This window comes from Episyrphus balteatus, chromosome 3 (genome assembly GCF_945859705.1).
Source record: "Episyrphus balteatus chromosome 3, idEpiBalt1.1, whole genome shotgun sequence".
Lineage (NCBI taxonomy): Eukaryota > Metazoa > Arthropoda > Insecta > Diptera > Syrphidae > Episyrphus > Episyrphus balteatus.
This window is the reverse complement of record NC_079136.1, coordinates 83,154,921-83,169,555: the sequence shown is the minus strand read 5'-3', so window position 1 is coordinate 83,169,555 and position 14,635 is coordinate 83,154,921. Positions and strand designations below refer to the sequence as shown.

Below are 14,635 nucleotides of genomic sequence, written 5' to 3'. Positions count from 1 at the left end.
TACCAACTTTTTTTTTGAAAAATGTTAAAAAAATTTTTATATATAAAAATTTATTTTTTTTAAAAACGGCTACTACAATTTTCGAAAATTTTTTTCTAAAAATACCTTTTTATACAAGAAATAAAATGGCATATTTGTTTTTTTTTTTTTAAGATAATTTAAAACGGAGTTTAATTAATTATAAAAACAGATTTAATTTTTTTATACTACTTATGAAATTTCTTCAAAATATCAAATTTTAAATTTCTTGAATAAATAGCTTTAACATTATAGTTACTTTAAGCATAAGAGCAAGTACGTGCGACCCCAGTCGTGCAATTTATTTCATTTTAATTACATTATTAATGAAAAACCAAAGCAAGTAAAATTGCGTAAACTTGCCCCTACATTAGGGTGTCCGTTATTTCCCAAAGTGATGTTTTCGGGGGTGACACCCCTCAGATCGAAAGTTTAGGGCCTAAATACGGGGAATTTAGCAAAAACAAAATTTTTGGAGGTCATTAACCCGTGCCTCTAAGGTCATACTTTCCCCATACAAATTTGTATGGGAAATTTTTAACTCATACATAAAATTTTTTTTCTCTCGAGTTAAATCATCTATTTTTAAAATGTTTGTTGATTCTGGTTGGAAAATAGTTCCTTTAAAAGATTACATTAAAAATTTCCCGTTAAAATTTTTTTTTATATTTTATTTCGGTTTTTGAAATTATTAGCTTTTTTCGTAGTTTTTGCTTTCACCTATCACATAATTTTAAATGCAGTTTTATTGGTTTTTAATTCTTTTCAAATATTGCATTCAAAAATTTGTGTATAAATCAAAAATTTTAATTTAAAAAAATTTTTTTTTGAAATTTTTTGACTACAAAAGATATGTTTACAATTTTTTTATTGAATTTTGTTTAAAAATTATTCACCTAAAAAATGACATCAAAAAAGTTGCAAACAAGAAAGGGTAAAGTATTTAATAATATTTATTTAATATAAAAACGGCAAAAATTTCAAAAAAAATTTTAAAAAATTAAAATTTTTGATTTATACACAAATTTTTGAATGCAATATTTGAAAAGAATTAAAAACCAATAAAACTGCATTTAAAATTATGTGATAGGTGAAAGCAAAAACTACGAAAAAAGCTAATAATTTCGAAAACCGAAATAAAATATAAAAAAAAAATTTAACGGGAAATTTTTAATGTAATCTTTTAAAGGAACTATTTTCCAACCAGAATCAACAAACATTTTAAAAATAGATGATTTAACTCGAGAGAAAAAAAATTTTATGTATGAGTTAAAAATTTCCCATACAAATTTGTATGGGGAAAGTATGACCTTAGAGGCACGGGTTAATGACCTCCAAAAATTTTGTTTTTGCTAAATTCCCCGTATTTAGGCCCTAAACTTTCGATCTGGGGGGTGTCACCCCCGAAAACATCACTTTGGGAAATAACGGACACCCTACCCTACATAGGGGTAAGTGTACGCATGGGTTGGGGTAAGTGTACGAACGCAATTTGACACTTATGTTACAAGGTTAGTAATATAAAAAATTAAATAGTTTATTTCATATAGAAACCGCAAAATTGAATTTCATATAGTTTTGAATGTAGATAGATTTTTTTAACGCACTTAAAGTTCTGCAACTCCAAAGACAAGACAGACAAAATCAAGGAGGACACTTTTATTACATGTTGTAACCGTATTTTAAATAAAAATGATCTTAGGCCCAATTTATTCACACTCCATTAAATTTAAAGTCGCCATTAAAAAAGGGAAATTTTAAAATTTGTATGCGATTTGACAGTTTTATAATTTTTAATGGAGACTTTAAATATAATGGAGAGTGAATAAATCGGGCCTTAAACAAAAAAATAAATCATTTTTCGTTAGCCTTTTAAGACTTAAGCCAGAAAAATACATTTTTTTTTTACAGAATTTACTTGTTATTCCAAGTGTTATTCCAGGTGTTATTCCAAGTGTTATTCCAAGTGTTATTCCAAGTGTTATTCCAAGTGAAAGTGTGCGTACACTTGCCCCCAAAGTTTTGCGCACACTTACCCCCACCGCAATTTTTTCAATATTTTGTTTATTTTGAACAAATTAGCAACAAATCCAATAAAATTTTCACTCAAATACAATGTTTATATAATATAATCAATAAATAATTAGCACTCAATGGGTTTCAATAAAATCACTGAACACCAACACGTTTTTAAAATAGAGAAATATTTTAGTAAAACTTATGCCGACTTTTCACTAGTCGATTTTAGCCGCACGATATGTCGGTCGACTAGGATTTTTCTATGGGGAATGTCACTTTAGTCGCCTGCGACTTACGTTCACACGAGTCGAAAAGCTTCGCCGCACGGCAAAAATCGACTTGTGAAAAGTCCCCATTAGCTTTTTTTTGTTTGGCTTTCAAAATTAAAGTGCGGCAACCAATGACCCAAGCAAAGGACATATACATGCTTAATTGTGCATTTACAGATACTTAATAATTATTGTCATTTGCGAGAAATTACTGCGTACACTACCCGTCCGACTCTACTTTTTCATTTTTTAGGCTTATGTAGTACAATTGTATGTTCCTCCCAGTGTTGCCATAAAATATTTTATGAAATCGGGAGATTACCACATCAAAAATCGGGGAAAATCGGGGAATCAGTAAAAATTAAAAAAAAAAATCAAGACTTTAAATAAAACAGATTTTAAATAAAACAGAATCTTTAATTTCGATAGAAAACTTCCTGTATAGCATTACCATCAAGTTCTGAGTTGAATAACAATAAGGATCAAATTCCGGCCTAGACATTTTTTATTTCATGAGCAAAGGCTGAGATGTGTTTTGGTTTAATATTTAACTAGAGTAAAAAGAATTCTTTGTTGTTTTCGACCTTGTTTGTCGTTTTGAAATATTTTGAGTTTTAAACTGGGGGTGTCGTTCCGTAATTTTTGATTTGATAAAATCGAAAAAAAAACGATAATTGTTAACGTGGTTGCCCGTTTTTTTGCTTCACAAAAAGCTTTTTGCCACATCACAGTTTGAGAACCTTAAAAAATATTTGAAATCTTTAAAACTTCAAAGTTCTTGAATACCCAAACAGGAAAAAGTTTAAATGTTGTAAAGAGTAGAAATATTTCTGTTTTAGGCAGTACCCAAACAGATCTTATATTATATATGTATGTGTACAAAATTTTCTAAATTAAATAGTCCTTGAAAATGAGAATTTTCTTGTTTGCATTAGTAGAATAAAAGTTAATTAAATTTGTCGCTTTTTTTGAATTGTCTAACGATTTTAAAACGTTTCTTTTTAAAGAAAAATGGAAAGGAAAAGTGCAACGTTGTCATTTCGTCCCGCAATATTTAGAATCAGGTATAGAGAACTTAATATTCGTGTTTAACTACTAATTTGTTAGTATTTATTCAACCATATTTTCAGAATTTGAGTAGGTATCTTCCATTTTTTTTCTTGTACCTGGATGAATTAAAAAACCAATACGAAAAAATATTTTGCATTAATTCAGTTTAAATTTATTAACATTTTTTTAACGCAATTTTATTTCATACAATGCAATTTTTTTTTATAATGGAAGACAAATGCATTTATAAAAAATATTTTTATAAGCCCGCTCTGGTGTAATAATGAAATAAAATCCTAAAAACTTCGAAAATATCCATGAAAAAAAAAAAAAAAAACAAATAAATGAAAACGAGATCTTTACCTATCGTCAATAAGCGCTGCCGTTTTGAAGACATTTTTTAAAATATTATTGACCAGACAGAAAAAAATTTTTCAATCGTCAAAACGATATCGTCTGATAAAAATTAACTATCGCTTTTAGGTGAAGCAAGATTATCGTCATAACGATATCGTCTGTCGATAATGAATTGTGGAATGATCCTTTTTGTTACTCAGGTATTCTCTTGATAGATTAAAAATTAAAAAAATTAGATTAAAATTAAAAGAAAGGAAACAAATAAGACGAAAGGAATTTTTAAAACATTTAAGTGAAGTTCTGCCAACTTTAAAATAAAATTTTAAATGTTTCTATGAGAAAAGTGACGATGTTAAGGTAGCACATCCTTTTTTGAATTGAAAATCGGGAAAAAACCTAATTTTTAAACACAAAATCGGGCAATCGTGAACAGCTCAAAAAATCGGTAGAAATACGAAAAATCGGGGAATCTGGCAACGCTGGTTCCTCCTATGAGCCGAAAATAATGAGTTCCAAAAAAATTCTCATTTCAAAAGCAAACACATCTTTTTGTCAGCTGGCTGAATAAATTTTGACAGCTAAAATTGACATTTCCATTTAGCACGTTGTTTTGACGGCAGCAAAATAAAATATTTTGTTGATTTTATAACTTGAATTTATTTTTCCACCGCCAATATTTTAATTAAATTTCCATAACAAAATGAAAAATTTAAAGCTAAAATACATAAAATCATTCAACACAAAACTTGCAAATCCAAAATTTATAGTTTTGGATTCGAGTGGTGTAAAAAAGAATACAATTTTCCTTTGCACCGAGACAGAACTTTTCTCATGCAATCTTCAAAACGAAGTTTTTGATTTGATCACTGATGCAACAGGAGTTATTTCTTGTGAATATTTATCACTTGAAAATCAAATTTGTATTGCCACCGAAACTGGCGAGGTACTTCTCATTAATCCAGAAACAAAATCATCCACCGAAGTTACTTTCTGCGATGGTGGAATCGAAAAAATGGTCTGGTCACCAGATCAGGAGGTGGTTGCTTTTGTTACAACTGCTCGCAATGTTGTCGTCATGACATGTACTTTCGATCCCATCTCTGAAGTTAAGTTAGATGATAGTGTCTTTGGGGAGAATGAATTCATAACTGTTGGATGGGGAAAAAAAGAAACCCAATTTCATGGGTCAGAGGGTAAAACTGCTGCTAAACAAAAGACAGATTTTAGTGTCCCAGACAATATTAAAGAATTGCCACAAGATATCGATATAACTTGGAGAGAAGATGGACAATTCTTTGCTGTCACTTTTGTTGGGCCACATGGAAGAATGTTCAAAGTTTTCGATAAAGAGGGTGCTCTAAAATTCACTTCAGAAAAGATGAATGATTTATGGCCAGCTATTGCATGGCGACCATCTGGTACATGGATTGCAGTACCACACAAATTCCCAAACAAATCAACTATTGCTTTATTTGAGAAGAACGGTTTAAGGCACCGTGAGATTGTACTTCCATTTCAATTTGATGTCGAGCCGGTTGTTAATTTGAAATGGAATTCGGGTTCTGATATATTAGCCATTGAAACTAGGTTGGGTGGGAAGAGTGTTGTATATTTGTACACTATTGGTAACTATCATTGGTATCTGAAGCAAACACTTCGATTTGAGAGTACTTTGTCGGCTTTTGTTTGGGACAATAGAATTGGGGAGGAAAAAACAATGCATGTGATTTTGGAGAATGGGACTTTTGCACAATACAGGTGAGTGAAGATCAAAATCAATTTATACTTAGGGAGTTATACTTAGAGAGAGAAACTTAAAAATTAACAACTAAAAAATTACCATGTTCTTAGAAATGATGGCCGGGATTGAAATTTAGACTTCGATCAATCTTATAGAATTTGATAATTTAAAAAATGATTGAATAAAACTTAAATCATGTTTTTTAATTCTGCTAGGTTTGTAACCATCTATCCCCTTTGCACACATAATGTTGGTTGAAGTTCATGTGCTCCCAGCATGAAATGAGGTCTTTTTTTGTGAAACTTTATTCATCAATGTTGGTAATAAAGACAAGTCAGGCTATTGATTGGGTTTAAGCAAATCATTTTTTTGATTTTAGAACCTGCACTTTCTTTGTTTTATTTTTTTTTCTTTCCTTTGGTATCGTCGTTTCGGCACACAGTACCTTCTTCAGACTTGACTTGATTGGTCATTTATAAGGTCAACGACTATAATAATTGCTGCATTTTCGCCCTTCTGATCAGGCCGATATGTGGCTATTATATTCTTTAAACCTTTTCCGAGAATAATACCATCCAAAGAACTTTATTTCTGAAAATCGATTTAGCGAGGGTAACTATTTAATAAAAAAAACATCGTTTTAGCGGTGCTTACTCACGACAGACTAACTTTATTAGGCATAGTATTACCAAAGCTTTAAGGTCCTTAAAAGTTTGGATTTTTGATCTGTCTGTCAGGTTTATGGCGGCCGGTATTTTTTAAATTAGAGGACGAGGGATCCCTTATTTAAGTGGTTATACTCATCAATAAATCGATTTAAAAAAGGTGGCAGTACATACTGCTACATACCGAACGTATTCGTTATCAACATGGGACTGTAACAATCAATCCGTTTTTGAGACGATGAAGCAAGCTTTCCAAAAAGATATAGGACATTATAGTGTGTTTTTGTTTTTATTTTTAAATACATATGTTATTTCCCATTTTTTTACATTTGTGTATTCCTATAACTCAAAAAAAGGATCACGTACGATTTTGAAATGTACAAATTTTGAATCCTGAAATCATTTTGAACAAATTTGCATCCAATTCTATAAAACCTGCCGCGTTTACAATACCACCGTGAATGGGTAAATACTTGAAGGTAATGATAGAGAGGATATATTTACTTAAAAAATATTTGATTTTGATAAAGAATTAAAAAAAAATTATCATTTCTCTGATCATTAAAACTTTTAATGATCAGTCAAATTATAAAATTGTATTTTAAGAAAAACCTTACTCAAATTGAAGGTTTTTTTTTAGTAGAAATATTCTATAACTTACTACCTTTATGTTGTTATCCCATATCAACACTTGACTGTCTTAAAAACGGAAATAAAAACTTACAATGATGCATTTCAATGATAGTTATAATTGACCCCCTAAAATCGAAAACACAAAACCGTCTTAAACTGGCCCAAAAGAAATCGGTTTTCTTTTTTATGAGGAAATCTTTTCAAGCACTTCCATTAATAATTTTGACATTTTTACTTGCGATATAGGTACTTTTTATGAAGTTATGCATTCGTAAAAAATTTGAGATAACAATTATATTACGATGATAGAGAATGCGAAAAAAGTTGGTCTCGAAAGTCCGTCTGTCTGTCTGTCTCTCAGGATGTCTGTAGGTCTGTATAAGGAGCTACAGCCTAAACGAATGAGCCGATCTACTTCAAACTTGGTATGTAGCAGTTTTTGGATCCTGTACAGAGGGGTTTTTGGAATTATTTTTTTGGACCAAAAATAACGGTACCTAATGAGGTCTATCTTTAAATGAAAATAGTTTTTTTTTTTTTTCAAAAATCCTTATTAACGGTACCTCCCATAGAAACATTTTTTAAATTTCAAATTATCTTCCAAATTACTAGTTCAATTTTAACGAACTAGTAAAACAAAAACATTTATATTGCCTAAATATAAACCAAAATTTTGAAAAAAATAATTTGAATTTTTTTTTGAAAAATCAAATTTTCAAAAACGTGGCATTGAATTTTCTACAAAATGGCTTACCAAATTTATTTTGAATTTTTTTTTTCAAAAAATTATTTATAAAAACTATTTTTTTAAAAAACGGCTCTAACGATTTTGAAAACATTTTTTCTCAAAATGCATCTTTATAACAGAAATTAAACTGCATACTTTTTTTGGAGCCCAAGTTCATTTACAGAGTTGGTTTTTTACATTAGAAGAACGAATTTTAAGTTTTTTTTTATACATTTACCAAATTTTTATATAAAAAGTTTTTGGTTCTAAGAGCCAGATCGTGCGATACAGTAGTGAATTTTATTTTTTTTGGCTTAATTGGAAGAACTTTTTATGTTCTAAAAGCATTTTGCGTTGTTCCTATTCGTGCATTGTTTTATGATTTTCGCCTTCTTATTTGAAGGTAGTCTGATGGTCGAGTTGGTTGAAATAGCTATAACTCCAGGCTCTTAACTGTCCTTAACTGTCTCATACACAATTTAATGTTTCATTCAAAACTTTTAGTATAAATTGATAAACAGAAAAAGTATCACTGCAATATAAAAAAACACTCAAAAAGCTCTTGGCTCTGAGTATTTTTCAATAGAATTACACACAAAAACTGGACAAAAATATGTACTGCAATTTAAAAAAGTGTTCATAATTCAGCAAAAGTTAAGAACTGTTATAAAATTAAAATTGTATTAGCTGGTGCCATGTCAATTCTGGAAAATAGGTTGATTATAGTTTTTCGCCCCTATTAAATCAATTGAAAAAATCTAGTTAATTTCCTATACAAATTTTTCAATTTGAAATTAGATTATTTCCACCTCACTTGCACAAAATGAGTTGTGAAATACTTTTAAGAACGCGTCGATTTTTTCATTTTGTAAACATGTCACAAACAAGTTTAGAATATGGGAGAAGAAAACCAATGGCAAAGAGATCTTTGGAAAAGGAAAAAAATTGGCACTCAATTGCACTCTGGCCGAAAGAGGCTATGACTCAGAGAGACACTGTGGCGTATGTGCATTTTTTTTAAATTGAAAATGCTTTTAGCTTTATTTTATTTTCTTCAAATTTGGTACAGACGATTATTATAGAATTTTGAAAGTTTTTTTTTAATATCTCGAACGTGTGCGTAGAGCAAAATTTTCAAACTATTGTAACTCTTTCTTAACAATCGTTTCGTATGTTATTTTTTTCTAGCTGGAATTATAAAATCGATAGTAACCAAAAGGAGTTGGAAAACCTCACCGTCGATGATCGCGCTTTAGTTGCAGTAATTGATGGCAAACGTCTCCTTATCACCGATTTCCGCAAAGGAATTGTTCCACCACCAATGAGCAGCCTTGAATTCCTTTGTGAAGATTACATCAATCAGTGTGTGTTTTTGAGTGAACCCAATTTAAAAGACGGCATTATATGTTTTCTGATAAGCAATGCACAAAACGATGTCCTCCTTTATAGTTTGTCAAGCTCAAACGATATAAAGCCATGTGACAAATTTACTCTTCCACCCAGTAATGTGCCATTAAGTCGTCATAATTTAATTTGGCCATGTTTAAGTGACATTCATTTTGTACAAAATATTGGAGCCAAGTCAAAGATTGGTTTACTTGAAACATTTAAAAATACTGAGACGATTGTAAAAGAGGTAAATGAAACAATATGTGGCCTTGAGATTTTGGATAAAAATCATATTCTAGCGCATTCGATTTCTGGAAAAATACTAAAAATATCTACTTTAAGAAATGCCAGCGAAGCTAAGATTTTCTGTGATCCTGGTCAACTTTGTGATAAAATTGAATATTTCAAACGCAACACTGTAAATGGTGTGGTATCTTTAGATATCCATCAATGTCTTCGATTTAATTCGAAAACCTTATCTACCGATGTGACATCGTTCCACATAACTGAAAACTATTTAGTCTTCACTCAATTAACCGTAATGAAGTTCATGACACTAAGTGACTGGAAGATCATCAATGAGCGTAAAATCGAACGTGGAGCAAAAATAGTCATAATCCTTCCACACGGATCACTGACAATTCTTCAGTTGCCAAGAGGTAATTTGGAAGCAATTCATCCCAGGGTCCTTTGCTTAGAAATGGTAGGTGATCTGCTGGACAGAAAGCAATACCACCTGGCAATGGATTTAGTCCGTAAACAGAGAATAAATCTTAATATAATTTGTGATCATGATGTGTCACAATTTCTATTGCATCTTAAAGATTTCCTAAAGCAAATCAAGCCTCAGTGGTTGAATTTGTTTTTAACAGATTTGCAAAATGAAGATTTTACCCTCACCATGTATTCGAGTAATTATTCCAATTCGGCGCGTAAGTACCCAGAAAACTTTCGCATTGAAAACAAAGTAGCATATATTTGTGATGCTCTGTGTAAGGAAATGTGCGCAGAAGGACTTAATCATTTCCTTCTGCCTATTATAACGGCGCATGTAAAAATTGGTAACATCGAAAAAGCCTTAGAAATAATATGGGAAGAGAGAAAGAAAGAAGGCGATGTAAGTGCTGACGATGCTTTGAAGTATCTTCTTTATTTGGTGGACGTGAATCAATTGTATGATGTGGCCTTAGGAATGTATGATTTCGGATTAGTTCTTATGGTTGCAAAGCGGTCACAGAAGGATCCCAGAGAGTTTTTGCCTTTCCTTAATGAATTAAAAGTACTCGAAGAAAATTATAGGAAATTTAAAATCGATTTCCATCTAAAACGATTTGCTAAAGCTCTTTGCCATATAAGTCTTTGTGGTGACGAGAGATTCGAAGAAGCTTTAGGTTTGGTAAAAACGCACAATCTGTATAGAGATGCTTTGTCGGCTTATAGAGGAAATACGATTTGTTATAAGAAAATAGCTCAAGCTTATGGCGATTATTTGCGAGAGAATGGAAAGTTTGAGAATGCAAGTATAATGTACGAGAGGGCTGGTTTACTGAATCAAGCTGTGACTTGTGCCCGTCATATTTTGGATTGGCAACGTTGTCTGGCATTAACGAAAATTGAAGGAATCTTTCCGCAAGAAGTTGCAATGTAAATATAAATTTATTTCTAATCATATTTTTTTTGTTGATTTTTAATTTTTATTATATTTTAAGGTCGCTGGTGCCATCGTTAATGGAACATGGGAGACACGAAGAGGCATATGAATTGCTAAAAAAATATGGAAATAATTTTTCGGAAGGAATCTCATGTTTGATGAAGGGCAATTTATACTTGCGAGCAATTTTTGAATCCAAAATAGAAAATGCTGATTTGTTGAGTAAGTTAGTTATACAAAACTTTGTGATCAGAAGTTGACTACAAAGTATACATACATAGGTAGATATCAGAAGTGGCCAAACTTTAAGTAGTGTATTTTTTCTTAAATACACCCCCAGGTCAAAACTTTTTGTTGTGTGTTAAACATGTTACAAAAGACACAACAGCGCAATGTTTAAACTTTATGTTTTCGAGTGGAATAGAGACATTGTTACGAGTATGTCTATTTCAAATGGTTTAGTTCAGAGATAGACTTTCTTAAACCCAATAAAACAGTTTAAATTGGTTCCTCTCAATTTTTAAATTGCTCCTGTGCTGGCGAACAATCAAATACAAATTATTTGCGTTTGCACCAGGAAATGTGAGAGATTGACTCATTGCCTGCAATACTATCGATATAAAGATATATAACTACGAGGACAAATCAAACCCGAATAAATGAATCATTTTGCATTTTATGATTTATATTTATTTTTAGTCCGACATTGTATATTTCGTAAAATTGCATGAAACATAATTCAAAAAATTCTTTAAGGGCTCTGGCTACATTGGCGGACAAAAAAATGCACTTTTTTTTGTTTTTAATTAATAAATCCGAAGCTATGAGCCGGAATATTTTAATTTTTTCAATATCAAAAAGGGTTTCAAAAATATTATATTTGAAAATATTAAAACATAAATGGCGTGGTGATGTTGGCTGTAGCGGAGAACTTCAACACGATACGCGCGATCCTTGTCTCACCTTGACTTGGTTGTAGTACATCTGAACGATAAAATCTTAAATAGTGTGACTATAATGTAGCGTAGCCGTATTTTTACAATATAATTATGGTGAGCCGAAAAAAAAAATCATTTTTTACCAACATTTTTGAAGCGATATCATTAATAAAAAAAACTAATCAATTTATCAAAAAAATGCTACGCTACATTTTAGATAGATGGTATTCAAGAATATTCAGAAAAAAAGCGGATAGCTTCCGAGATCTCGATTTTAACAAGTCAAAAAATGTGGTGCCGATATAATCGAAAAAAAAAGAAAGTTTGGCCAAACTTTTGTCGAAAAAGGCTTATAACTTGGCCAATTTTTAGTGTTTCGATACGCAACTGGTCTTAAAATGCTTCTTACAGTTAAAGAGTTACTTATTTTTTTTTAATGAATGATTAATTCAAATTAGTTTTTAAAAATTTCTATTATTCGGTAGGAAACTGTGTTTTTGAAACTTCCAAGAAATAATCTATAATCTAATCTGCACCAAATTCCTTGTGCGAGAAGTAATCGATTTATATTTATATTTATATTCATTCATTTATTGTTTCTGTTTCTTCAAAATTCATAGTTCTGTATTTAAAAATTCTAGAAAAATTTTGCTTTTAAATTCTGTTAAAATTTGAACTACAGAATTTTGAATAATTGTACATCTTCAGAATTTTGAATTTACAGAATAAGATGGTTTGTTTATATGTTTCCGTACTTGCAGTTAGGCTGCTGTTTTCGTTCAATTCATAATAACATCTTGAAGATGCTAGCACCAAGTAATTGCATTATATTTTACGATTTTAAATGTAGTAAGGCATTTAAGTTCCACGCCATGTTTCATAACAATATTTAGTACTTATCCAATAAAAGAAAATTACTTGTTCTTACTCTATGAATCATTTGTAATGATTTTGACTTTTAAATAACACTGGTACACAATAAACATAAAGTAGTTTGTGCGGGAAATTAAACCTAGACCTATCTACAGTTAGCTATTTCAATCTTTCATTAATTTGCAAAATATCAACAAAAAAAAATGGCTTAATTGCTAATTTATTGCACTTAACTCAATATGTGGATTTGTACGGGTCAAATGGACCGTTGATTCAAATTTAGAGCTCTGAAATACATAACCCTATATATGTCTGGCCTGGTCAAATTCTCTGAGATTATTATTTTCATATAATATTGTATTCTTTTTCATTCTTATAAATTACACACTACAACCATGTTTGCAAATTTTTACGACTCTTTATATTTCATTGCTATCACCTGCGTTTTCATATACATATATTTTTTGTTTCTTAATTATAGATACCATTATAATACCAGACTTGCTGTCGTATAAAGAAACACTTGCATCAAATTTAAATGCAGACAAAGACCTCTTTCTTAAGCAAAAATCCCGTTTGCTTTATATTAGAGAAAAAAAATCCAAAGAAAATACATCCGATGACTTGGACGATAGTGGTCAAATCGACGAAAGCGATTTGCTATCCGATACAACAAGTATGCATTCGTCCAGATACACAGCCAGTTCCCGGGGCACAGGGTAAAAACAAACATCAACTCTATTAACCTTTCTTTTTTCTCTATTTCCTAACATTATTATCAATTTCAAATAGAAAAACATTTCGATCGAGTAAAAACCGCAGGAAGCATGAAAGGAAGCTGCTCAGTTTGAAGGAAGGCAATCCATTTGAAGATATTGCTTTAATTGATGCACTACATAATCATATAATCAAGGTTTATGAACAACAAGCTCATGTTCGAGACACTTGTAAGGCTCTGCTAGAAGTTTTCGAAGATGACCACGCACGTCAAATACAGAGTCAATATAGAGCACTTTTGATTCTTCTTAAGGATTCCTTTGACGAAATTTGGATTCCGGAAGTAATGACAACAGCTCAATATATCACTGGACCGAATATAGATTATGCGGCTTTACAGAACGAACAGCGTTATGCCATGATAAGTGAGTGTTGCTTACTTAAAACCAAGCTTATTATAGTAATTAAATTTATTTATTTTTTTTAGATCCTTTGAAGCGTTTTAAACCAGAGCCCAAAATAATAGATTGGCAACACGAAGTCCTGAGATAAAATTCGTGGAGTTTTTTTTATAAAGTTGTGATGAATTTAATAAACCATGAAATTCAATCAAATGAATAAGATATATTAAAATGTTTTCTTTATCGCCTGAATTACCGTAAAACAACACACATGCTAGCTCTACATGCATAAATATGACTATCGTATGTAGCTTCGAAGCAAGAATATAGAAATGAGCAAGAAGAAGAAGAAGATGTCTCAAAGATTTGCATGTTACAGGTAAAAAATAAATTTTCTTTTTTCACTTTTTATATTGGAAAGTGAATCTTATTCGTGCAGAATGCACTCTTAAATGAAGATATTAAGAAAATATCACACGCAAGCTGATGCAGCACGCTGAAAAAGTTAGTCAAACATGCAAGAAAGTGTAAGTGATTGCGCCTTGTCAAGACAACAGTGATAGATTTGCAGAATAGTATGATTAATAAAAAAATAATAATTGTTTTTCTCTTTTCTTTTTGTGTATCGGATGGGATGTTGTTGTCTAGGCAAATTAAAGCAATTATCTAAACAGATGATGGGCGTCAGCAATTATTTTTGTTTTTGTATTTTTATTTTTTATCAAAATCTGACTGACCAGTGGTGTTTACGCCTCTCAAAGCTAATTATTTATTATCATTGTTGAGTGTTATTATTAATATTATCTATCATAGTCAAAGTCAATTTTGTATTAAATTGTGCACATCAGTGAACATGTTATCGGTGATATATGATTACAAAAATTTTGAATCGAAAAAAATATTAGAAGTTAGTTAGTTATGTGCAATTTAAGGCGTTATTATTTTTGAAATTATTTTTAATTTAGAAATATAGACTCCATCTCACTTGATTACGAATAATAGGTAATACTGTGCAAGTTTTTTCAAAAAAAATTTTGAGACAACTGAGCAGAATAAATAGCAATATATAAACAAGAAATATGACTTTAAACCGGACAAAATGCTTAAAATTATTGAAAAAAACTTCCGAAAAAAATTTTGTTCGAAGTCGTACCGACAAATCGAAAAACTAATGATGCCAATCGATT

General features: G+C 30.7%; 1 protein-coding gene across 1 annotated transcript; it reads left to right on the top strand.

Annotated features, from left to right (window-relative positions):
- Nucleotides 1-4,318: 4,318 nt before the first annotated feature.
- Nucleotides 4,319-13,818, top strand: LOC129916805 (elongator complex protein 1). Its single transcript, XM_055996949.1, has 6 exons — nt 4,319-5,471; nt 8,668-10,512; nt 10,578-10,741; nt 12,812-13,049; nt 13,123-13,472; nt 13,535-13,818. The coding sequence occupies exons 1-6, from the start codon at nt 4,414-4,416 to the stop codon at nt 13,597-13,599; spliced, it is 3,720 nt and encodes a 1,239-aa protein (XP_055852924.1). The 5' UTR covers nt 4,319-4,413; the 3' UTR covers nt 13,600-13,818.
- Nucleotides 13,819-14,635: the final 817 nt, after the last annotated feature.

Coding starts and splice junctions, on each gene's coding strand:
- LOC129916805 (XM_055996949.1), top strand. CDS start 4,414: ATGAAAAATTTAAAGCTAAAATACATAAAATCATTCAACACAAAACTT. Junction 10,742..12,811: donor AGAAAATGCTGATTTGTTGA/GTAAGTTAGTTA, acceptor TCTTAATTATAG/ATACCATTATAATACCAGAC. Junction 13,473..13,534: donor ACAGCGTTATGCCATGATAA/GTGAGTGTTGCT, acceptor TATTTTTTTTAG/ATCCTTTGAAGCGTTTTAAA.